Raw genomic sequence first — 26,197 nt, 5'->3', positions numbered from 1 at the left:
CAGAGGGAAGAAGAAAGAAGAGAGAGAGAAAAGGTAAATGGCATTGGCAGCATTATAATCAGAAGCATTAGTTTTATCCATGAACAGAAGATTCTGCAGTGAAATGGTCCCTGAAATAAATATACCTACTCTATATACACAGTCTACATCAGCATTCAGCATCCCAGGCTTCTTAAGCAATAAGTAATGCACCTGCCCAACAAACTTACACTTGCAAAGAAACCAAACCTGTTTCAATTTCAATCTTTCTCCTACATGTTTGTTTGGTCTGAATAACTGCCTTCCCCCCCCCCCCTTTTTCTCCACCTTTCTCATTTATTAGCTTTGCTTAATTTCAGCAAATTTGTCATTGTTCCTCTTTTGAATGATGAGTGGAAGAAACAGGTTTCCTTTTACTGCATCTCAGTATCAAGAGCTTGAACACCAAGCTCTAATCTTCAAGTACATGGTCTCTGGTGTCCCCATACCACCTGATCTCCTCTTCACCATCAAGAGAAGCTGCTTGGATTCCTCACTTCCTTCAAGGCTTTTCTCTTACCAGCCTCAACATAGTAAAACTCCAGACTTAACTTTCCCTTTTTTTTAACATTTTTCCATTTTTGGGTTTTTGACAATGAGTTTCCTGTTGTTTTTTTGGCAGTTGGATGGAACTGTTTCCAGATGGGATTGGGGAGAAAAGTGGACCCAGAGCCGGGGAGGTGTAGGAGAACCGATGGAAAGAAATGGAGATGCTCGAAAGAAGCCTACCCTGATTCAAAGTACTGTGAGAGACACATGCACAGAGGCAAAAACCGTTCAAGAAAGCCTGTGGAAGTTGGTAGTAATACAACAATGGCGTACCCTTCAACAGAAACCCAGAACATCTCATCATCGATCCCCAAGGCTCACCCTTCTTTTCCTTCTCTTTCTTCCATGTCCTTATCTTCTGATTCCCAACAGCAGCAGCATCAATTTCGACACCATGGTTACAATCATCCCTTTATGTATCCACATGCATCGAGGCCTCCATGGGTTGGCCTGTCACCTCAAGAGAACACCACCCATTCTCTCCTGGATTCTGTCTCGTACTCCCAGACAAACACAGAGTACAGGTTCCATTACAGAAGAATCTTGGGGTTTCTTTTTACTGTACTTGTTTTCATTTACTGCTATTATTTTTCTAATGAGTTTTGTTTCTTGTGAAGAAGAAACAGTTATGTGTACGGGCTGAAAGAAGAGGTGGATGAGCATGCTTTTTTCTCTGAGCCTTCCGGGACAATGAGGAGCTTTTCTGGTTCTTCTATTGATGATTCATGGCAATTTGCACCACTAAAGATGAGTTCTTCTTCTTCCTCGAAGCAGAGGAACTGCTCTGATTACTCTTATTTGCAGCTTCAAAGCGTCACCGATCACAGCACAAAACAAAGCAAGCAGTACGATGATGAGCAATGCTACATCAGATTTGAAATGCCTGATGAATTGGAGAAAGGAGAACCCCCAAAGACAGTCCATCGTTTCTTTGATGAATGGCCACCAAAGCAAAGGGATTCATGTCTGGATTTGGATGATAAACCATCAAACAGCTCATCAGTTTCAACAACCAGGCTCTCAATATCCATCCCTTCCACCTCACATGACTTCCCCATTTTCAATTCAAGAACTCATAACGGTATCTATTTTTTTGGCTGGTTTTTGCTCCTAGCCACACGTTAATCTAATTTATGACAATGAACTCCTTTCATATTTTGGTCTGAAAAACTTGTGAATTGTTTTGTCTTTGTTTCTGCAGATGGTTGAATATCCAGTACCAGCAGTAGGTCTGCATTAGAGGACAATGATGTACTTGGTGGGGATCACTTCTTTCTGTGAATTCTGACTGTTTAGTAATCTTTCCTTTGTTTCTTTTGGTTGAATGAACATTGGGTTGTGTTTTCCCCCTTATATTAATGAAGGATCCAATGACTTGTATGCTACTGGTTTGATGTTATTTTCCTACTGCAGATATACAGTTGATAAACATTAAGATTGTAAACATGATTTGCTGGTAGGTAACATGTGTTGTTCAGAGGGTTTTCATGTTGGCTTTAACTTCAAGGCTCAAGCAAGGCACACTTAACCTGCTGTTGGGGTGGGGTCCCCCTGGCCTGGCCCTATGTTCCCATGATTTGCTAATTTGTCGCTTTTGTGTACGCCTATACATTGAAGTTTGGCAAAGCCCAAACGGTCCACTGAAGACACCAACATTTGTGCCACTGTTTTGGGAGAAAAACAAGATAACAATGTCCTAAAAACACCATTGGAATGGTCCATAAGAGCTTGGATTCTCAAAAGGACTATATCATCTTAAGTAGAAAGAAGCATCTTCCATTCCATGCAAATGGAGTTGCAGGCTACTTTTCACCATGTTCATCTTCATCTTTAGTGTTCCACTAAGCCATCTCTTTCTTTTATGTGCTCTGCACTGCTCTGCACTGCCTGCTTTAGTAGAGCAGTATGTAATGTTATGTGCCTGTAAGTTTCCCACACAAACTACCCTTTAATTTGTATTATAAAACAAAAGGTTCACCACTGTTAAACAAAAAGCAGAGTAAAGGCAGTTGGATTGGTCCATAAACTACATGTTTCATTAGAGGAGACAAGGGCATTCAAGTCATTCACTAGTCGGTCAATGAATTAAAAGAAAAGTCTAGGTGAGAAAAATAAAGGAGAGGAGTTGGCCTGCAACTTGTCCTGAGGGTTGTGGTGGGCTGGCTTTGCCCCCATTAACGCATCACTAGTCGGTTTTCAGTGACTGACGGGTACGCTTCTATCCTCCATACACGCACGCACGTACTCAGTCTCTGCCTCTCTTTTTTTTAAACTCCATGTTCTTTTTCATTTATGTCAGTCAGTCACCCACATTTTAAAATGAAAAATCTTTCGACAACGTTGTGGTTTCAATTGTGAACCGAATAATTAAACCCCGAAAACAATATATCGACAACATTTTAATGTTGATGTCACAAGTTCTGTATAAATGATGATATAATACATATCGAAGTGTTCAAAGTAATGACATAACATATATAACGTATTTAAAGCATTTCAAATAAAAAAAATTATGCGAAAAGAGTTGAATATTAGTCTAATAACAATTTTTATTCAACCACGAATGTTTTATCCCAAATGAAATATTAAAGGCCATAGCGTTCGAAAAAGAATCGAAATTAAAATGATTATTTTCATAAATGTTAATAGTGATTTTTGACCTTATATATTTTTTCAATCCTTACATCTCATGCTTTTAATAAAATATGATTATTTTAGCATTTTAATTTAACTCCATGATCATATTTATCATGTTTTAAATTAAATAAATTTACGTACATATGTAGACGATATTGTTCTAACTCATCGATCGAAGAAACATGCCGCCATTGATATATGAATTTTGAAATAAATAAAGATAAACTTCAAATTTTATCTCAAAAAATATCAAATGATAAGCATTACAGTTACGTGGTGAGGGTGATTCATATATAGGGTTTTTTAGGCCTACGTTAGTGACCTGTTTCTGTTGTGAAGATTTCAGTAATAAAGATATATACTTTGCTCCACGTTCCAAGGTATTGTTGTTTAAGTTGCCCACTTTTTCCCCTACTAAAATGCATCTCTTTGTTCGTTCAATTCAAATCCTTGCTCTTCGTTTGATCCTTAACCAGATAGATATTATCATATGCAAGTAATCATTTCATTTTCTTGTTTGAAGACTTCTTTGAATCGATCATCATCAATGGAACAAAAACAAACCACCAAAACCAATGCCCCCAGGAAGGTTTGTTACCCACACCATTAACTAATCATCCATGGTTGAACTTCAGCGGTCGATCATTTTTTCTAAGAATTTTTCTTTTTCTCTTTGCTTACTTTGGGTATTTTTTTGCAGATGAAATTTGCACCTAAAGCTCCTACTCGCCGAGCACCGAAGCTTGAGGTTAAAACGTATATATCATTTGACACTTGGGATCGCAATGCAAGTCGTCTGTTTCATTGCTTTGAGAACGACTAATTAATCTGAGTTTTTTTTTTCAGTGAATCGGCCGAAGACACTGATGCTGCTCAGGCCAGGAATTTGCTAGAGCGTTTAAATGTGCATGTGTTTCCAAGTTTTTATTGCCATTTTTCTTAATCCCATTGATTTCCTTGTTATGTTATTCTCATTTTATCTTCGTTTTTTTCATTCTTTTCTCACAGCAAATTTCTGCAAAGACAAAACCTAAATTTGAAAAGAAAGGTTTATTCTTTATCTATTATTTGAAAACTTCACATGCACTCCCTACAAGTTGAAAATATTATTGTGTTCTACAACACAAATGCCAGTTCTTAATACGCTTTTTCTTGACATGCAGCTGCATCTTCACAAGTTGCATTTGGTTTTGTAAAGGCATCAGCATCATCTTCGTTAAAATATTTGGTGGAATTTCCAAAGGTTCAATGCCATATATACAATCCTTATATATGCTGTTTCGCTAATGATTGAGATTCATTTCAGTCTGATAAGTAGTGTTGATGTTTCTATAGGTAAAGGTCCTACTCCAGGATTGAGAGAAGAGAAAGAATACAAAGAACCATGGGTGTGTATGTAAACTTTGGATCATTAATGCAAACCATGATGGCCTTTTTTCTATTTCTCCATTGATCGTTGATTGAAAGGTATATTTAGTTTACTGGTTTCCTTTATTTGGATGTTTCCGCAGGATTATTACAGTTATTATCCCCTGACCCTTCCTATGCGGAGACCGTATTCGGGAAATCCAGGTTTGTTTTTATGTGTGGTTTGATTGAAAGTTCAAACATCTTTACAAATTTGAGTAGCTTTATGTTGAATTTACAATTGTAGAGTTTCTCGATGAGGAGGAGTTTGCTTCGGCGAATGTATTGTTCAATGAAAGTTCGGTCGAGCCAGCAGTAGAGTTTGGTCTATTGGTTAGTTGTTTAGAAACTGAATCAAACGTTACATTGTGCCTGGTTTCTTTACGCTGACACTCGCCGATGATGATCGACTACCAGGAGGAGAATCCAGAAGCAACTATGTTCTTTATGCAGTTACCACCAACTTTACCTATGACAAAGCAAACAGGGAACATATCTGGGCAAGAGATCAATACCAGTTCAAAGCCTGCTGTGAGTGGAGGTTCTGGAAAGAAGACATGTGGCTTAGATGAGATACCTGCAGGTCTCATGGGTAAAATGCTAGTCTACAAAAGTGGTGCTGTCAAGTTAAAGTTGGGGAATACCTTCTATGACGTGAGTAACTTAAACATTGTGTTTTGGATTGCACCATGATAAACATTTGTTAGTTATGATTCTGAACCCTTTTTTTTCTTTCGATTTGATGCACAGGTTACTCCGGGTTCGAATTGCGGATTTTCTCAAGATGTTGTAGCTGTAAATACTGCAGAGAAGCATTGTTGTTTTGTTGGGGAGCTTGAGAAGCGTGCTGTTTTAAGCCCGGATGTAAATTCTGTGTTGGATAAATTGGAAGATCTTTGATGGCTTTTGCTTGTTCAAGTTTGGTTAGTAGGAATTCATACAATAAAATGTTCTAAAAACTTGATTGTTAATACAATGCAAACAAACAGAGGTATAACATTATCTGTGCTCCAAGCTGTGGTTGAAGAGCAATGACAGTGTATGGGGCATGGGAGTAGGATGGTGAGAGATTGAATGAGAAATGTTTTAGAATCATAGCCAAAGGGTATACCTTAGTTTCACTCATGGCAGGTCCTCGGGTTCCAACCAAATGATTTACACTACATAAAAAAAAAAGTTCGCATCAATTCTTTGAAGACCACGTTGATAAGTTTTAAACAGCTTATCCAAAAGAGAGAACAAATCAAAAATACACAAGCATTAGCAATGGTTAAAAATAAAAGATGCATTCAATCCGTCTCAAAATTATTATTCAATGTTGCATATTGTTCCAAAAGCTTCCATTATTCGAGAAACGAGATTTTCTTTGTTGTTAACAATCTATGGTGACAATGTTGGCACCACATAATCAACAACAATGACACCATCCAAATTGTCCCTCACCTTTTGTTTCTGCAGGTTCACGTACTCTTCCTTTCCCACAGCTGCCTCCATTTCTTCATGTCCAGAGACCGAGGCAAGCGAAAAGCCCTTAGCTCTTGCCGAGAAATTCTCCCCGCAAGTTAACTGTTGAACACCGGGGATCCCCTCGTTGATCCCTTTAATTTCCCCTAGAATCTCACCCTGCAATTCGTTCGGAACGTTCTCTCTGAGTTTCAAGAAGCTTACTTGATGGCAGAACCAGGTGGGAGGGACAGCGGCGTGGGATAATTATCAGCAACCCAATCAACAGCCATGATATCATCACAGATGGGAACGACATTTTTCCTTGACCACACGCTGGTGACCGGGATGAACAGCATATGCATTCAAATCTTCTTGGACTTGTATCGGCTATGGAGCATGTGCGTGAAGTTGGAGATCGGAGATTTGGTGCGAAGGACGGGACCAGCAGTGAGGTGCACGACAGGATCAAGAGAGACCATGCCATTGAGGTTGTTAAGCATCAAGTTGACCTTTCCCTGGTCTGCGTCATCTTTAACTTTGAAAAGAACCACATGCTAAACAATGGACATGGTGATCCGGGATTTAAAGGTTTTTGCGGATAAAGTGACGGGTCTTTTCAGGTGTTTGAAAGAAGGGAAAGTGAGGGAGGATGGAGATGAAAAGAGGGGGCGAGCTTTCAAACACAGCATTAAAATCAACTAGTAGTGGACTAAAACTAATAAAACGTCAGTGTACCTGCAAAATTGATATCATATTGGACGGATTTCCATTAAAAATACAGCTCAAAACTTACAATCAAACACAATTTAACAATTAAAGAATCCAAACAAACCCTCACAAAATTGCTAGAATGTAGAATCTAAAAGCAACATAAACATTAGTCTACAACAACAACAACAAAACCCAATTCCCATATGTAATTGGGTAAGGAGAGGTAGGGTAGTAGGTTGCCCCCAACGTCAGGTTGAGAGTAACTTCCGTGGAAGACTTCCGGCAGTCAAAAAATTAAAAAATATAGATAAAATGCAAAGCATGTATAAATAAATACATAAATACATAGTTGAACAGTATTCATATGCAGTCATAAATATCATTAATATCATATGCGCGTTTGAAATGGGAAGTAATCCCTGCAAATAAATCCCTGCGAAAAAATCTCTACATATAGACAGAAACGTAAGACCTGACTAAATTTAAATGTGAAGAAAATATTACACAGAAATCCACGATAGCAAGCCCAGTTCTAGACCTTCATATATACCAATAACAGAAACGTATAAAAAGTAGAATTCATGGAAATTACTACAAAGACATTAAAAGAAGACAGATATGATACACCCTATAGATGTGACCCACACCACTCGACTACCTTAGTTTTTAGTCTCCATACTTTCCTATCAGAGGTCATGTCTTCGGTAAGGATTAAATCCATCAAATCAGATCTCAAGCAGTCTTCTCACTTTCGCCTTGGTCGTCCTCTCCTTCTGACACCGTCGACTGTAATCGACTTTACCCTCCTGACCGCATCCGACGGTAGTCACCTAAGAATATCCCCAAACTACCGTAATCTTCTCTCCCTCAATTTTTCAAAAAAAAGACATCACCCCAAAACCCCAAAGAACATACTAATAGTAGATTTTGTTGTCATACTCCACAGAGACTAATAATCAAATCCCAGTTAAAATTTCACCGAGTTTTCTTTATCCATTTAATCGAATAGAAAACTGAAGACAGGGCTAACAGAAATTTGCAAGAAACTGAAAGCATATACAGATCAGAAAGAAGAAAATAATAAACAGATATACAGTTTGAGAATATAAAAGAAGTGAGCTACTCGACTAACACCGACCTGAGAGAAACCATTGCGGCTCTACCAAACTCCGTGAGCACTAAAGTAGGTGAAGAGCACGTGCGCAACAAAACGTTATGTGGGCCGGCACATGATTCGGTTGGTTGACGGGCTTATGGGCTGAATATGATACTAGCTGTTCTGGATCATGCAACTGAAAATCAACTGTTTGGTCATCCGTTATTATATATTTTAGAATAATTTTATAATTATTTTATTTTAAATATTTTGAAGATAATCCCTTTAACATAAAATTTTATGTACGTAGATGAACATGGGAGATCATCGATAGTAAAAGAGTAGGGATGTTAACATGGAAGGTGCACGCAAGATACGTACAACACGAGCTTCCTTTTGAAATTAATCCAGATTTGGATTGACTAGGTCCACTTCCTCGCTGTCTCCTTTGTATAAGTAAAGGTACATTATGATCCCTTTAAATGTGTATTTTGTACTTATAATAAAATAATATTTATTAAAAATGTTATATGCAACGGTAAATTAAGTCTTTAGTGTCTAAGCTATCAGTTTTGATCTATTTTAGTGTCTAAACTTTCGATTCTTTAATAATCATATCTAACGTTTACTTTTTATTTCATTTTAGTACCCCCGATGTTAGATTAACGGACGGGTTCATGGTGATCATGTCTACAGTCGCCAGTCGTCGTATCCGTCGGCCGATGAAGCACAAACTTTTCATTCCGCTCTTTTTCGACACCCTGAACGTGATTTTAGCCTCTGTTTCACCGAAAAATGCCTCAATCTCACCAAATCGGTGATGGATTCTTTGACTTCTTCATCCTTCAATCTCCGTCATCAACCGCCCAATGGGTCTGAAACTGGACTATGTTGGTCGACTAGTGGTTCATTGTTCGGATTGGTTGTCCGTCCACCAGAGCTATGCCCCGTCAACTTGTCCATTAACTTTTGAACGGTGAGGTTCTAAAATAAAACAAAAACTAAACATTAAATATAATTTTAAAAAAATAAAAGTTTAGATAGTACAACTGATAATTTAGATATTAAATATGTAATCTACCCTATATACGATGCAACTAAGAGGGATGGCGTCACCTTTTTCAGGTTATGAAGCAGCAGCTCGGTCGGGGCTCATCGTCATCCACTTGCTCTATTTCGTCACCTTCGCCATTTTTATATTTTATTTCCCCTCTACAATGAATGAGTCCCCATGTAGGAACCTACTCGCATTCAATTGCATGCTTGTCCCTTCACTCCTAGTCTTTCATCCCCCCGGTCCTCTACGAACTGAAACAAATTACAGCTAATCATGAAGGGCATTGGGGTTCCAAATAGTGGTTAAACAAAAGGGTTTTCTAAAACATGTTTTAGTAAAAAAAAAATGGATTATTAATTAAGACATATTATATTCAATGCATGATTCCTAATAAATTGAAAAAAATATATATAATTAATGTTTTATTTTCCCTTTTAATATTACTTCAATAATGTTGTTTTGGCATAATTATAAAAAATGTTATTAGGCACTAATTAGTGTGTCAAAAGGATTCTAAATCATCGCATAAAAAGGTGGGTCATTGCCTCATTGCCTTTGCCATTTGGATGCTTAGCTATTAGCTGCTTGCGGCCTGCCAGTGTCACGCCGAAGGTTTTCGATTAATTAATTTTAGGATAAAGTATATAAATAGTCCCCAAACTTTTAAGACACATGCATTTTGGTCAATTAACTTTTAAAATTTACAATACAATCATCAAACTATCGTTACCTCCGGTTAGTTTTTGTTGTTTTTGCTGACGTGACACTTAACTCTGGTAACTTCCCCTTCTTATTATTCTTCATAACCTGCAAAAGAGAATAATAGGATGAGAAAAATGAAGAGTAAACATGTTCCAACAAAATAGAATAATTCGATCAAAAATATGAAGAGTCAACACATTCAGGACTTTTTTTTCTCTGTACCCATGAAATCTAAAATGGTGAAACATATATCTTTTAATTTTCTGGGCTTGATTATGGCATGTTCAATTTGGTTAGATAAATAGATATCCCTAAGCGGAAAAAACTGGTGAAACATTTGTCTTTAAGATCCATTGTTTGACCTTGAATATCAAGGTCTAATTTTTACTCAAATCTGTAAAGTTTCAAGTTTCCAACAAATTTAAACAATAAATCACCATAAAAAAATACTATTTTGGTACCATAAACATGCAAAGAAACAATAATCAAAATTCACACACCAAATTTACTCATAAAATCCAACAATCCCTTTTCTTTTTCATCATTAAAATGACAAGAAGTTGCCTTTTTTTTCTCTCTTTAGAATTGCATGGGAAGAAAACAACAACGTCAACATCCCATAAACCTTATCCATAGAATGAATCAAACCCCCAGAAATTCATTTTCAATTTTCATAAAATATCTCGTCATTCTTCTAAATACCCACACAATAAAGGAGGGAGAACCACAATCTTTAGAGCGACCAAAGATTAAGAATCAAAACTTTAAACCAAAGGGTAATAAAATTAACCAGAAGAGAACATACCATATTCAATATATCTTGAGAAGAAGAAGAAAAAGAAGAGATTGACGGGATTGGATTTAACACTTACTTCTCTATGGCCAGAGGAAATGCCTCTAGAGAAGAAGAATAAAAGATAACCTGGAGAAGAAGAAGGGAATTAACGGGAGTTAAGTTTCACATCAGCAAAAAATAACGGGAGGTAACGACATGAATCAAAATGAAAATGAACTAAAAGTTCGATGATTGTATTACAAATTTCAAAAAATGAGTGACCAAAATGCAATTGCCCTAAAATATTTTAGGACTATTTATATACTCTACCCTTAATTTTATAAATAAATGAATAATCAGCTTGAATTCAGCATGAAGGAAGTTTTACGGTTAAAATTCGTTTTCTTTAAAAAATAAATCAATTAAAATTTTTATTTAATTGAATTTTTGAAAGAAAAACAATTATTGATTAAATTTTTAGTTTATTATTTTCATAACTAGCTATTGTTGTATTGATTTGATCAATCAATTTTATTGATACGACGATCTATACAAATAATAATTTAATAAAAAATAATTGATTTTAGTCTATTACATGAATAACAATTATTAATTAAATTTTTAGTTGATTATTTTCATAACTAGCTATTGTTGTATTGATTTGATCAATCATTTTTATTGAATTTCGAAGACATGTACAGATAATCTTTGTTTTTCTTCTCTCCGTCTTTGTTTCCTTTGTGCAGTAATATTAATGGGTTTCTTCTCCTGTAGCTGATGGATTTTCTCTCTTAAAAGGCTTGGATCTTATCAGCTTCTTGGTTTTGTTTCATCGTTTTTTGAGGGAACTGAAAATCTGGGAACTTTGGAGATTTTACGAGTTTTTTTTCTTTTTTTGGCCAGATGGGTTATGGGGGATTTTATGCTTATGTAACTTGTACGTTTTCATTTTTAGTCTTGGAATTCCGAATTCAAGACCATTGCCCCGAATTTGAACAAAATTTCATTTTTCTTTTTTGTTGAATGTAATCTAATTTCGTAAGCATTTGTTGTTTGTTTATTGAGATTTCAGATGTTCATATTTGTTTTGAAAAGATTTATGAATATAATGCTGTCTCTCTCTGTATCAATGGAGATCTCTCTCATGATTCATGTGACTAATCTTCTCTTCATCATTGACTAGTTTTTTTCTTCTTCTTTCTTTTCGTTCTTTGTGATTCTTCTATGAAGCGGCTTTATGTGGGTAGCTTCGAAGAAAATTCAAAAAGGATTCCTTTTATGGAAATGGGATATGATTATTCACATTCACATCATATATAATATTAATGATGGCAACTATAACAGTAATAAAAAAATTAAATTCAGATATTATTATTATCATGTTTGGTAGCTGATTCTTCTGTGAAAAGTAGAATCCATGGATGTCATGATTTCTAGTGCAGGCCTTTGTCTCTTATGCCTTTAACAATGTCTGAGATTCTTTGCTTTATTTAACCATGTTAGGAGTTCAGAGATAATAACAAATATTAACTTGTTTCCTCTTTGGTATTTATGGATTCAGGTCTGATTTCGATTTGATGCAACTCTGACTCAAAAAGTAAGGGAATAAAAGAGACAATGGAGGGTGATTCGTTCAATGGAACTCAGATAGATGGCAGGGTGGTGCAGGCATTTCAAAAGAGCTTTGTTCAGGTCCAGAATATCTTGGACCAGAACAGGCTTCTCATCAATGAGATAAACCAGAATCATGAGTCAAAAATCCCAGACAACTTGAGCAGAAATGTTGGTCTAATCAGGGAGCTCAACGGCAACATAAGAAGAGTTGTGGTACTCTATGCTGAACTTTCAAGTTCTGTCACCAAATCCATGGAAACCTCATCTGAAGAGGACTTGAGTGGTGCTATGAGATCAGAATCATCAGATGGCAAAGCTGGTCACAAAAAGAACCAGGCCTGTTTGATTTAGTTGAAAGAAGAAAAGAAGTTGGGGGTCTTTTTTGTTGGTTATTCTTTTGCACGGTGGCAAAATGAAGTAGAAAACTAGAAAATGGTCAGATTTTGTAACTATCATTCTACCCTTTGTATATATCTCTAGTTCTCAAGCCTACTGCTCTCTCACATTTGTCAGCCAAAAGCAACAGGTCTAAGATTTCTTGTACTGCAGTGTAACTCTGTGTAACCTTGGATCTGAAGTAAGCATATGGGGAATTGGGGGTGCTGTCTTTGAAATGGAGTACGAAAAGGTTATTACCTCTAAAGTTGAACCATCTTTCTTCTTTTTTCATCTTGTAAATGTTGCTTTTACAAGGAACCGCTCTTTATTTCTGTCGTGCACTTAGATATCCTTAAAATTTCAACTGATAATGGAAAGATGGGTGTTTAAGAGCTTGTAGTTTATCCTAACCTTTTCCTCTTTGTCACAAAGGCTGATATCTGCAATAATCAGTCTCAGTTAAAACATTATTTATTTTAAGGCAAAAAGTATCAGGTTTCAAGTTTCGTTTACTTTTGAAAAAATCAACCTGCCTATTATTTTTTCCTTTTAATTCAGAAAATAAATTTAATGTGAGTTTTTAACTAATATTTTTCGATATTGACTGTTACGATATTGACGTGATGATTCATAGTACTGGTGTGAATCTAATGCAAAAAACTAGAGCCTGAAAGCCAAAGCCAAAACATAACATGTGAGGATGGGAAACTACTTTGTCCCTTTCATCCATTTTGTTCCTTACATTTCCAGCAATTAGGTTGGAAAAGGAAGAAAACAAAGTCCAGTCCAAAAGTTTCCTCTCTTTTATCCTTAAAAAAAAACAAAAGGATCTTAGAATGGGGTTGTCCACATCATCATTATTATTTCTGAACCATCATTACCATTAGTGTTGGATAATTCAACACTTCATAAAGTTGGATTAGATATAGATTTTTCTGGGTTTAATAATCTATATATGATTCATAGATAGATTAATTCGAAGCAAATATTACGGATGTCGATTGTAAAGATAACCCTCTCAATCTAATTTGGTCAATCTATAACAAAATGATCATCCAGCTCAGTTGGTAGAGCACAAGATTCTTACACTTGGGGTCGTGGGATCGAGTTACACGGAGGACATTTCATAATTCGGAGGTCTCCTATGGAAGCTGCATTCAACCTGGTGTTGAGGGCAATCTACTATATTACCTCCCCTTTATCTCATTATATATGGGATTAAGGGTCAGCTAATTATAACAAAATCAAACCTCTACTTTTATTAAAATAATCTAATATCTCATATCACTAAACCATTTGATTATGTTATGGGTGGGTTAGATATATGTTAATACATAGTTTGATTCACTTAATCCATACAATTATGGGTAAATTACGCATTGAGTACATAAGTTATTATTTTATTCCGTTTTGATACCTTAGCTTTGTTTTTTTTTCAAAATCATATCAAACGTTTATGATTTATTTGGTACTCGTAGTTAAAAAACTTAACAGAATTGTTGGCATGACATTTTTTATTTTTTTTCAATTATGATGTGGAATTTTCTTATGGTACAACATCATCGGTTCTGTTAAGTTTTTAATAGATGAGCACCAAAATGAAATTTAAACTAAATGTTATGTATGATTTTGAAAGAAAATAAAATTTGGGTACGGAAACGGAACAAAAGTAATAGTTTAGATACTAAATGTGTGCTTTACCCTATAATTAATTAACAAATGGGTGAATGGACCATTTTCCGGGCCTTGACCCGTGTTCTGAGTTCACCGAGAACGGATCATCCAAAGCCCAATGTTTTGGGGTCTAAAATCCACTAAAAACCCTAGTTAGGAATCTATATATTAATTTTGATAGTGTTTGTAAAGGTTCGGCCGTCTTCTTCAGATTTCAAATCTCTGCAACTTCCCTTCTTTTTTACTCCACCCAAGCCTGAAAAATCATGGCGGCGGCTCAAATCAGCAAAAAGCGAAAGGTATCGTCTCCCATCTCGGTTTTTCTTAACTTACTATTCCTTTTTCCCGCCATTTCTATAACTAGTGTTTGTTTATTTGCTATTGCATTCAGTTCGTCGCTGATGGAGTCTTCTTCGCGGAACTCAACGAGGTATTGACCAGGGAATTGGCTGAGGATGGATACTCTGGAGTCGAAGTAAGAGTTACTCCTATGCGCACCGAGATCATCATCAGAGCCACCCGCACCCAAAACGTTCTCGGTATTTTTTATATACAAATCTTGTTTCTTCTACTGCTTCTAATTGCTATTTTTTGCACTTTAAGCTTTGATGATTGGGGATTATAGGTGAGAAAGGTAGGAGGATTAGGGAGCTTACCTCAGTGGTTCAGAAGCGATTCAAGTTCCCCGAAAACAGCGTCGAGCTTTACGCTGAGAAGGTCAATAACAGAGGCCTTTGTGCTATTGCTCAGGCCGAGTCACTTCGCTACAAGCTTCTCGGAGGTCTTGCCGTCCGCAGGTACATACTCGAAATCGATTCGTTTGTTCTTACAGATTTACAGGATGCTAATATTGTTCATTAGATCTTTAATGTATCTTAATTATGGGTTTGTTAATAGCACGTCATCTACAAAGAAAATTGGTTCTTCACTGCCAATTTTTGTGTCGGAAGGTGACAAAAGTAATTAAATAAGATATCTCGTAATTCTTCCTTTACTTTTGTCCTGCTGAAATGCATTTGGTTTTCGTGCAGTAAATTTAGGAGAAGGAACAATGTTAAAACTTTCCAATTCTTAATTATCCAAATGCGATATGTAATCAATTTTTATTCTAAATTGACGAATTTGAAAAATGTTGAATGATGCTTTGTTAGTGCTTGTGTATATTCAATTTGAATGTTTCCAGTTGTTAACTGACAATTTTTACTGTATATTTAGTCATCTAAAAAGCAAATAGTTTATTTCTACAAGATCAATGCAAATAAATTATTCCGTTTGAAATTCAATGGTTTTCATACAGCAACATTTTGGAGGATATGAATGTTCTTCTCTAGTTCATTATTCAGATCTTGATGTGATTAATTCATCTCCATATTGATATTGTATTTGCGAACACGAAATGGTACAACTTTGAAAAACTTTCTTTGTGCATTTAATCTGATGCTCGGGATGGTTTGTTCAGGGCCTGCTATGGTGTACTCAGATTTGTCATGGAGAGTGGTGCTAAGGGATGCGAGGTTCATGTTCTAAGTCTATTTTGGGGTTTATATGTTTCTTCTATCTTCATTCGATTTCTTTTTAAAACTTGTAATGTTTGTTTCCTTTGGGGATAGGTTATTGTTAGTGGAAAGCTAAGAGCACAGCGTGCCAAATCTATGAAATTCAAGGATGGATACATGATCTCTTCCGGCCATCCGGTCAATGAGTATATCGACTCTGCTGTCAGACATGTTCTTCTGAGACAGGTTTGCAATCGTTTTTGTTTAGTTTTTACTCTGTTGTGACCCCTTTCGGTCTTCATTTTTAATCAATTTATCGATACAGGGGGTGCTTGGTATCAAGGTCAAGATCATGCTCGACTGGGATCCCAAGGGCAAGCAGGGCCCAACAACACCACTACCTGATCTTGTCACGATCCACCCTCCCAAGGAGGATGAAGTTTTTGTCAGGGAAGAAGAGCCTGAGCCAACAGTTGTTGTTGAGGTTCCTGTGATGGCTTAGATCTTCGAGGAATACCCTTCTGTTTGATTTGTTGGACTTATTCGAGTATCTTAGTTTTTGTAGCTAAAATTTGGCCCCCAAGACATCTTTTATTTTTGTACTTTCTTATCATGTTATACTAAGGTTAGTTTTGTTAAAGTGTTGTTTAAAATCTTCATAATCGTATTTGATTCTGCTGGTACACAGTTGTTTCAAATTTTATAGTATTATGCGTCTTCTCACAAATGAAACCGAAACCCCACATTTGGAATTTAACTAGTGATTATTAGGTGTGAGCAAACTTATGATTTGAAAATAAATAAATAAAGATCGACTAGGGTTTTCTAATTTAAATGAAATTTTCTAATTTAAAGAAAAAAATCCAACGTTTTTGTTTGGCTCGATGATCAATCGAAAATTGCTAAGAGGGGTGATTTGATTTTGGTTTGAAACTTGAATGGAAAATAAAACTTTTTGGCACAAATCAATTTATAGTGATTTGACTTTTTTAATCTAAGTCTACGTATACTACTTTAGCTGTTCACTACTATAGATTTTAACAAATTCACTAATTGCTAAACAAGAATCACTTTCCTTTTTCATGGTTTGATTTGTATAAACAAGAAGATCTCTTAAGGTAGGTGTTTATAAAGATTAAACTCACAAGAATAAAAACAAAAGAAATTCACTAATAATAATAAATGCCACATCATACATAAATAATAATAAAATAAGCTATGGTGATTAGCTGTATACTGTTTCCCTTAACGTCAAGAAGAATGCTAGTAGTTTTGCTCAACCTTCTGTGGAGTTTATAGAATCGGCGCAATACGTGGGTTCATGATGAAGAGCTCCAAGATGCAAGACATGTTGTGAACGTTTCATGGGCTCTAGGGTCTTCTTTTAAAGAGGCGAATGAGTCTGCAGCCATAACCAGTCCCCCATTGTACAAAAGATCGAAGCACCTTTGGACCAAACCAGAAGTGAGGAGAGTCAAAATTAATGTTGACGGCGCTTGTCTGCCTGGAGCTGGAACGGCAGCTGTGGGAATCGTTGCAAAAGACCACCATGGTCTGGTTCTTGGTGGAATCGCCCGCAGACTGGGAGGGTATCACTCACCGGAATCGACTGAGGTTGAAGCTTTCACCCAGGGCATAAAATTTGCCCTGGAAAATGAATGGACTGATGCGGTTATTAAAGGAGATGCATATGTGACCATTAACAGGTTATCTAGCAACCAAGAGGATATTTCGGTGATCGAACTGATGCTCAACGAAACTCTTAGCGCCCTCAATCACCGTTCGAATCTTAAAGTTTCTTATGTTCATCGAGAAGCAAATAGAGTAGCTCATTCCCTTGTCCAATGAGCTTTGTCGAGAATCAGTCCGCATTAGTTTTATTATGACGAACCGGAATGTATAAAAACAATGTATTACTTGATGACATTGGCATATGAAATGGAGCTTTCCTTGTTATATAAAAAAAAAGAATGATAGTATTGTGCATGAATCTTACATTTGAATTTAAGAATTTTAAAATTACAACTTTAGTTCAATACAACCTCTTTCACCAACTTTTTAGACACCAATTTTAAGATTATTTTTTTGGTCCTAAAACCACTTGTTAGACACTAACTTTATTTTATTGTCAGCCAAGTCCACTTGGCATACAACCGAGTTACTAACTCTAAATGGGAGAAATGGTGGAGCCGAAGATCGAACTGTGGATGTATTACAGAACACATTTGCATTGAGACATAAATTACAGCAAGCACTCTTCATCGTCAAAAACATATAAATTTACAAACGATCCAAACTATGTAACCGTACCTATGCAAGATTCCAATGAGGGTGCAACTCATTTTAACCTGATAGTTTCATTGGGGAATATAATATTGGGATTTCGGATATGCGGATTAAGGGCTGCCTGTTCTTTCCATTTAGCTCTAGTACCGTGAATACGAGATGAGATGCTCCACAGAGTGTCACCTGGCTGAACGTTTGTTGTTGAAGGGGTTGAAGATTTAGAAGGTGCCTTGGACTTCAATAATGGATGTTTATTGCTCTTCCCCATTCCATTGGCAAGCAACCATCGAGAACCCGACTGTTGTTGGGTTTTGGTACCCCAAAGTTTCATCTTGCCAGGCTCAGTCTTCAAGCCTGCAACATGGACTTCTGTGATCCTGAATTGAGGAATCTCGAACTCTTGGGAGGCACTTTCTTCTTTTATCTCGTCCTCTTTCACCTCCTTGTTCATAGTAGACTCATCATTCTCTTGATTGTTATTCCTCGAAGCTGAAACTGTTCTGTATATCTTTGGCTTTGGTGGGACAAATACTCTCTCCACTTGAATGAGTGCAAGCATCGGTGCACCAACTGGCTCATAGTTTCTTATAGGATCATGAAGTTGCACCATCAATGCCACTGTAAAGTTATTCCCTAACAAACCACACTTTCTACCCCGCCTTTTCTCTCCCTTTGAACCTCTGCAAATCAAGTCCAATGATGTAGCATGATGGGCAGCAAGGACTTTAGAAGTTCGCTCGCTTATTTGACCTTCATCATAAATATCACCAGAATCAAGTCTCATCCATTCATCAAGAGTTAGTGACAAACTCATTAATCCATCAACATCATCACCATTGTTTTCTATGTCCAACAATTGCAACCCACCAGTTCCATCCAGACCAAGGGACCCACTAACATCAAACCCCTTGCCTTGAAGGGTCGAAATTTCCCCAATTGACTGTGCACTGATGTTCGCAGGTGCATCCTCATCTGACATGCCAGATTGAATTCTCAAGCCTTCCATTGAGAGTGCTTCAATCTTATCCATTGCCAGTGGAGCAAGATCTTCAAGAGATACATAATCTGAGCCCATCTCATTGACAGAGGTTGAGCTACGTTTGTTAGAGCTCAGTAGAGTCGATCCTCTTTTAACTTTCTTTTGACCGCTAGACATATCTTGCCCAACCTCAAACCCGTTCTGCAACAAACACTGCCTGCATATAAGAAGCAATACATACAATATTAGTTTGTCGTATTATTTAGCAAAAGAAAATGTTTAAGAAATATGGAGCCACGAACCTCTCTGGTCCCTCCAGGGTAGGGGCAGTTTCCCATGCTACTTGTTCCATTGTCTTACCAGTTAAATCCTCCAAAGGCATCAATTTATTAGCCTGCATAGAGAGCTTCTCAATACCAACTGAGGCCAATTGCTGAAGAATATCCATTATACCAGAACCCGTTTCGGCAGGTACAACAACTGGATTAGACACCTGCATGATCAGGTTCCCACCGTTTTTAGCATTATTGAAAAGTAAGGGATTCATAGATCGCAAAAACCCTCCATTCTTTGTTTGAAGAAATGGACCTAATTCTTCTCCAAGAGGAGGAAATTCAAGTGGCTCTTCAGGGGGGAAATGAACTGGACTCCCAAATCCACCAGAAGAGTCAGGTGGAGAATGCTGGAAAGTCTTGTCATTTAATCCCCACTCACGCATTAAAGCTTCTGTCTCCAGATCTTCCAACATTTTAGCCCTCGTTTTGTTGCTCTGATTATTTGCCATCTGATGCTCTTGCTCAACATCTTGAATAGCTAATGACAGATCATCAGTCAAGTTACCCCAACAAGACGTTGAAGTGTCAAAGTCCTCTCCCTTGGCCATGTCAAAATCTAACAACGAAAAACCACTGGCTAGGGCATCTTCCTCAAATTGCCTGAGTAGTCGCTCCCGGGCGACTCTGGTTCAATCTCAGGAGTCAAGCTGACTGGACTATAATCAAGACCCAGCATATTAAAGAACTCACTTGCCACAGATTCAGTTACTTCGTCCAAGTCAAGTGACTTCGCTTTCCTACTAGTTTTATAATTTGCTTTATTCTCCATGTAGTCTTCAGGGTCTTCGGGATCAGGAGAATCTAAAGCAGTCTCCAAATTCGTAACACCATCTAAAGCTAACTCCAATTCTCTCATCAATGATTCTTTTGAGCCCTGGTCAACCTCTTCGGAATTGCAATCCTGCACCACAAGCACATCACTTTGATTACTACTACTTGCCTCATCTGAGGCATGAAAATGAGAGCATTCTTCATGATCTTCTCCCGTGCCAGGTTTAGTTTCAACAACTTGAGAGCTTTCTGCTGTTGATATAGCTTGTTCTTCTGAGGATAATTCTATCCCTTTTTCCACAACAGAGAAGTCGTTATCTTCAGTTCCTTTTTCAATATCCTCCTTACTTGTTTCAGATCCAAAGTAAGATGGTGGCTTGATGGGCTCAAATTGAACATCTGACTTGACATCATCAAATTTCTGATCTAACCTTCTCGTATCATCAAGCTCTGACTTTGACACAGGCAAAACTTCATGAAGATCTTTTATCTCCTCCACAAGATGAGATGAGCCAAAAGACTTCAGGTCAACCAAACTTGGAAGACTCTCAAACCGTCTCATTCTGCCCTGCTGATCACTGTGACCAAATCTAGCAACTTCCTTGCCCATATTCTGCTTCACCTGCTTCTCTCCAAGTGGCACACGATTATCCCCAATGATAACATACCCAAAACTAACATTCATTGTAGCACCCTTGGCCTTCCCTGATAACTTAAAACTAGTTGTCCACTTCCCTGAGCTCTTTTCTTCCTCCAGTTCCTGCAATGTAAGCGGAAGCAGCCGTGTAAGATCAAGTCGATGCTTCCCCAAATCAAGGTCTGGTGTCCCAAACAAAGAAGCATAGAGCAGGAAATGCTTGGCCTCATACTTGGCTGAATGATGAGGTCCACTTTTACTGCCATATATCGAGCATGTATGCGCCATCTTCTCTTCAAATTCAGCAGTTCCATCAAAAACTTTAGCAGGACGAGTCATTAGGCCCCCATCCCGCCTCTTCCAAAGCACACATAGACTAAGACCATTGAAACAAACTGGCAAATCTTCAATGGAGTGTACATGAAGTGAGAAACAACAATCAAACCTACGGTTTCTAACATTTGAGAATGCCTTCAATAGCTTCCAATTCCAAATAGATTTGTTGTCTTTACGAGATGGGTCCTCGTTACTATTCTTAGGCTTAGATTTTGGCTCGGGCAAGCGGGTTTTCCCACCTGGTTTGGACCATGTATTCAAAGCAGATAATGAAGTCCTTGGAGGGTTCTTGTCCAAATACAAAGCTTTGCTGATAACTTCAATTTCATTCAACAACTTCCTATTAACTGAATCTTCACCGCTCTTCTTCCTAGCTTCAACTTTAGACAGCATCATCTATTTCATATAAAATTTTAATAATAAAAAAAACAGATTAAGCAATAAATCAAGTAAATCCAACAAAACATAGACCGGATAAATGAATTGAGTAAAAACCCATAAATGAAATTAAAACAATTTACGAAATTGAGCTTCCCATCAACTAAAAAACTCAGTGGAACAGTTTAAAAAAAACTAGAAGCTGAAATAGAATCAGGCGGAGATGTCAAAATCTTACAACGAGTTAAGAATCATGTGAAGAAACACACACAGAAGCAAACACGAAACCTTACAAGAAGCGAGTTAAAGAGCAGAGACTATTCAGGCGCGTGTGTCCCGGCGGTTCGCTTACTGGCTGTCCCCTTTCGTCTCTGATTTGCCGCGGCCTTTTTCTCAATCCAACATTTCAAATGGAGCCACGAAGTTTCGTAGTTCATAACGATTACAATCATTTATACATGTATTTACCATTGGTGGGCTTATATTTGTCTGAAATTTGTTTCCAAGTTTGAACATTATCCATATTTTAAAATTGGTACAATAATATACATATTTTTTTCATTAAAACGAATAAATATGAACAAAAAAAATGTTTAGATAATGCTATTGTACGAGCTATTTGAGTAAGATATTCTAATATTACATAACATAGCATAGTTAGAGGATGAATTTAGGATTAAGGCATGGAGGAGAAGAACATAAAGATAAAAAAGAAGTGTGGTCGAAAACATAATTAATGGACAATACATGGTCTTTTTCCTGGAATTTTGAATTTTGTGGTGGCTTAAATGTTAAACGGAGCTGTACCAATGACAATATTCCAATTTCGTCACGGCATAAATACCTTACTTCACGTGATTAAGCAATTCAACCGGCTTCACCTTGCAAGCTTGAATTCGTACGTCAAACACTCATTATGAATTAAATTTTTAAATAAATTGTGGTTCTGTGTCGTCAAAATTTTAGAAAAAAGGCCTCAAATTTTGATTTATATCAAAATTCTGTCTTGATAGAAATTATTTCATAGAAATTATTTGTTTTTGTTAAAAATTATTGGTGACCGATGATAGAGATAGGCTAAAAGTAGCGGGTGAAGACAATCGTCTTTTAAATATTTAAAATTATTATATATTTTAAATTCTTTTATTGAAAATTTATTTTCGTCATATGAAATTTTAGTTCACTCTCCCAACATAAAATCTTACGTTCATCTAAAAAGTATTTATGAAGAAGAAGAAAATTGGTAGTCGATGAGATTCATGAGAATATATGCAAAATAATTGTAGTGAAGATAATTTGAGAATATAGAATTTTGAATTCCCTCCAAAAAGTTCTAAAAGTTCTTTGGAACATGCCCTTTCCCCTCCCTCGACAATCACGTTACCAAAACTTCAAAGTTTTCTTTTAAAAAAAGCAGCTAATTTCATCACAAGTCATCAAACTCTGGTCATCATGTTAAATTAATCTCTAAAATTTTAAATATTCTAATTTCATACCTAAACTATGACTCTCATACTAAATTGATCCTCAAACTTTTAAGCATTCCAAATTTATCCCCAAACTACGACCTCATTCTATATTAATCCCCAAACTTTTAGACATCTCAATCTTATCTCTAAACTTTTGGGGATGTTATTGAAACGTTCACAAATTCAGAGATGTGTGATGCAATTAATTCTTGAAAAACAAACGTTTAAGGCTAAAACTTGCGTGGTTTACGCAAAAGTTATTGAATCTCCACCTACCCACCAACCTAATCCAAATGCTTGCAAAGTCAAATCTCGATGCCAATACATGCAATGCAAATATGCAATGCACCGCCAGAGTCCAATCCCATTAATTATTCTTTCTTGCATAATAGAAATGGATAAAGCCTGGTCATGTTTATGACTCTGTACGTGGAAGTAAGAATCCAAACCCAGAATTCTCACGAATTAGCGACGGGAGATCTACATCAGTTATGTCCACTTGTTGCAGGGACTTGGGGATGTCATCCACCGTAAACGGGATGCTGCATTGACATGAGTTGTAAATATAGAAATCATAATGTGTTTGGTGTGAAGACAACACGGGGTTATGTACTCTTCTACAGGAAGCTAAAAGTAGGTAAACACTATCCTCGAGTCATCGTCTAATAGGAATGAACTACTACCGGCAACGTTGAAGTCCTCGGTCATTATAACTCTCATGTTTGCAATGACCTGTACAATTGTGAGATTATGTTCATTTATAAACTTGCAAGTCTTGAAAGCGGAAATTTTCAAAATTCCAAAACAGGTGTAGCATGGAACCTTTGAACTTACATCCGATGACACGCTATGCGTGCCATATTTGTCATCCCAATAAATTGTGCTGATTCTGTATACTTGTTGTATGCTAAGTACGTACCTGAAAAGCAGCAACACACACACACACACCAGAGGATCAAGATTTAGAGAAGGAAAATGCTAAAGTGGTGAGGAATCTTGAGTGAGAAAGTCATTTACCGGGCAATGTTCTTTCATTATTTCATTCAAGGTATTTTTGGGTTTTTGATGAAAATGGTCCATCAGTAGGCGATTTTCTCGATATATCACCGTTGAACAGTATATTTTCCGATCAGACATCGTTCAAACTATATTTCTCGATCTAACACCCTTTGCAGGAAGGCGCGCTTCTTGCAACGCTCTTTACGTTGATTTGGTGTCACGTGGGATAAGGCGGCCCCCCTGAAGCGCGCCTTATGCTGACATGGTATACACGTGTGTAAAGGAGGTATAGCGCTGTGCTGGGGCCGCGCCTTACCCCAAAATCTGCCACGCGTCACAAAGACGCGCCCCCTGAGACGCACCTCAGCTATAATTACCCACCTACCCCGACGTTTCACACCCCAATCCCTCCCTATAAATACTCCATCCTCAATCACTTTCATCACACCAAATTCTCTCAACTTCTCTCAAATACTCTTATAATCTCTGTCTAAGGTATATTCAAGAGTTATGTTTCTCTTCAATGATATTTTAACACACTCATTTGATATGAAAATAACGTCGGTTTCATCTTCTCGAATTTCACTATCATAATAAACAATAGCTGAAAGTCGCACCATTCTTTGAGTTTAAAAGTACGATAATATTATATCTGCAAAAAAAAATTGAAACAAAGCTGATTAAATAAATAATATATGAACGAAAATATAACACAATAAAATTTGTACACATAAACGTAAATAATTTAAATAATATAATTTTATATTATTACATGTACCGCAAAACTATTTATACATATACTCCCGCTTTCTAATTTTACAAACACATAAATTAATTGACAACAATTAGTATAATAATTTTTTCAAATAATCATAATAAATAAATAAGTATAATAAAAAAAATTATCACAAAATTACCTTATAACTAAAAATCGCACGAACTTCTGAATCAAATATGAGAAGATTGTCGGATTGTTGTATTAATTTTTTTCTAATCGAGAGGAGATGTGAGGAGTTACCAGGGAAAAGGGTATTTATAGCCGGGAAAAGCTACAAGACGCGGTACCTGCACCGCACCTTACATAATTATATCAAATAAAGCTAAGATGCGGCCTCTGTTCCGCGCCTAATATAATTGTATTAAAGGTAAGATGCTGCCTCTGCCCTGCGCTATACTTCTAAGTGGCCTAAGACGCGCTTCAAGGGGTACTCCTTACCCCACGTGTCATCAAATCATCGTAAAGTGCACTACAGGGATTGTAGTGGCTCGTCTTTCTGCAAAGGGTGTTATATCGGGAAATATAGTCTAAACGGTGTCTGATCGGGAAATATACTGTTCAATGATGATATATCAGGAAAATCGCCCCATCAATGAGCCATTTCAGATCATGATTCGAAACAGTTACAGGACAAAATGTTATAAGGGTGCGTTTGGTTCACGGGATGTAAGATTATTAGTGGGAATAAAAGATTATCAGAGGGAATAAAAGATTATCAGTAGGAATAAAAGATTATCAGAGGGAATAAAAGATTATCAGGGGAATAAAAGATTATCAGGGAATATGATTACTGAGAATGTTGTATTTTGTGTTTGGTTAGTTTAGCAAAAATGTAAGATTATCGTGTTTGGTTAAAGGAATAAAATATTATTGGAATGTATATTTGACCAAATTGTCCTTATTATATATTTGTATAATATTACAAGTTGTAAAATATTTATATATTTTCTTTAAAAAAAATAAATTCATAAAATTTATATAAATTTTTTTACAAAATTAAAAATATAAAAAAGGTTTAATGAAAGGGTAAAAAGTTTATTTTAACCCTTGAATTTCATATAAAATTTTAATTATAATTTTTTTTGTAAATTTAAAATAGTTTAAGGATAAATTTGTAATTTAACCTTAGTAGAATTTTTATTATTCAATGATAGAAGAATAATATTTTTGAAGAAAAAAATAAATTTAAGGGTATTTTTGTCTAAAAATACCGGTAATGTTACAATACCTAAGGGAATGGAGATAATAACATTCTTGATAATATACCCAAAAAATTCACTATTAATAATAAAATATTACTGAAAATGATATTCCATTCCAACCAAACGAAAAAATATAGATTTCATTCCGGGAATCCCACATTCCCAATCCAAACGCCCCCAAGAAGAATCTAACCAGGAATCCCACAGCCTGTCTTATCTTATGTGTTTCAATTCATGCCATGCCGAGCCTGCAAACTGTTCACAAGAATTCAAGATAAAATGGCAGGTTGTAACAGTCACAACAGGCTGTAAATTTGTCTTAAACTTTATAAGAGATGCACGAATTAAATTATATCAATTAATATATAGATAGTTATTATCTTTAGAAATTTTAAACTCGAATATCAAAAATTACAAGAATGGTAAACTTTTATTATTAAAAATCTTTGAAACGTATACTATCTCAC

General features: G+C 36.4%; 3 protein-coding genes and 2 pseudogenes across 3 annotated transcripts; 3 read left to right on the top strand and 2 right to left on the bottom strand.

Annotated features, from left to right (window-relative positions):
• Nucleotides 1–348: 348 nt before the first annotated feature.
• On the top strand, nt 349–1,884 carry LOC120209703 (growth-regulating factor 1-like). Its single transcript, XM_039208638.1, has 4 exons — nt 349–551; nt 641–1,091; nt 1,185–1,648; nt 1,769–1,884. Exons 1-4 carry the CDS (start codon nt 365–367, stop codon nt 1,774–1,776), a joined length of 1,110 nt encoding a protein of 369 aa, XP_039064569.1. The 5' UTR covers nt 349–364; the 3' UTR covers nt 1,777–1,884.
• A 1,756-nt stretch (nt 1,885–3,640) lies between these two features.
• Nucleotides 3,641–5,526, top strand: LOC120209713. Its single transcript, XM_039208645.1, has 10 exons — nt 3,641–3,685; nt 3,717–3,793; nt 3,905–3,960; nt 4,051–4,108; nt 4,213–4,252; nt 4,368–4,447; nt 4,716–4,776; nt 4,859–4,944; nt 5,029–5,265; nt 5,362–5,526. The coding sequence occupies exons 2-10, from the start codon at nt 3,752–3,754 to the stop codon at nt 5,509–5,511; spliced, it is 810 nt and encodes a 269-aa protein (XP_039064576.1). The 5' UTR covers nt 3,641–3,685; nt 3,717–3,751; the 3' UTR covers nt 5,512–5,526.
• Nucleotides 5,527–5,898: 372 nt separating this feature from the next.
• Nucleotides 5,899–7,937, bottom strand: LOC120209701 (annotated as a pseudogene).
• Nucleotides 7,938–14,252: 6,315 nt separating this feature from the next.
• Nucleotides 14,253–16,139, top strand: LOC120209711 (40S ribosomal protein S3-3-like). Its single transcript, XM_039208644.1, has 6 exons — nt 14,253–14,363; nt 14,456–14,603; nt 14,690–14,861; nt 15,524–15,578; nt 15,675–15,806; nt 15,886–16,139. The coding sequence occupies exons 1-6, from the start codon at nt 14,331–14,333 to the stop codon at nt 16,060–16,062; spliced, it is 717 nt and encodes a 238-aa protein (XP_039064575.1). The 5' UTR covers nt 14,253–14,330; the 3' UTR covers nt 16,063–16,139.
• Nucleotides 16,140–17,744: 1,605 nt separating this feature from the next.
• Nucleotides 17,745–21,689, bottom strand: LOC120209709 (annotated as a pseudogene).
• Between the last annotated feature and the right edge of the window lie 4,508 nt (nt 21,690–26,197).

This window comes from Hibiscus syriacus, unplaced genomic scaffold (assembly GCF_006381635.1).
Source record: "Hibiscus syriacus cultivar Baekdansim isolate YM2019G1 unplaced genomic scaffold, ASM638163v2 tig00019704_pilon, whole genome shotgun sequence".
In the NCBI taxonomy this organism is placed as follows: Eukaryota; Viridiplantae; Streptophyta; class Magnoliopsida; order Malvales; family Malvaceae; genus Hibiscus; species Hibiscus syriacus.
Note: the sequence above shows the minus strand (reverse complement) of the source record. Positions and strands in the feature narration are given on the sequence as shown.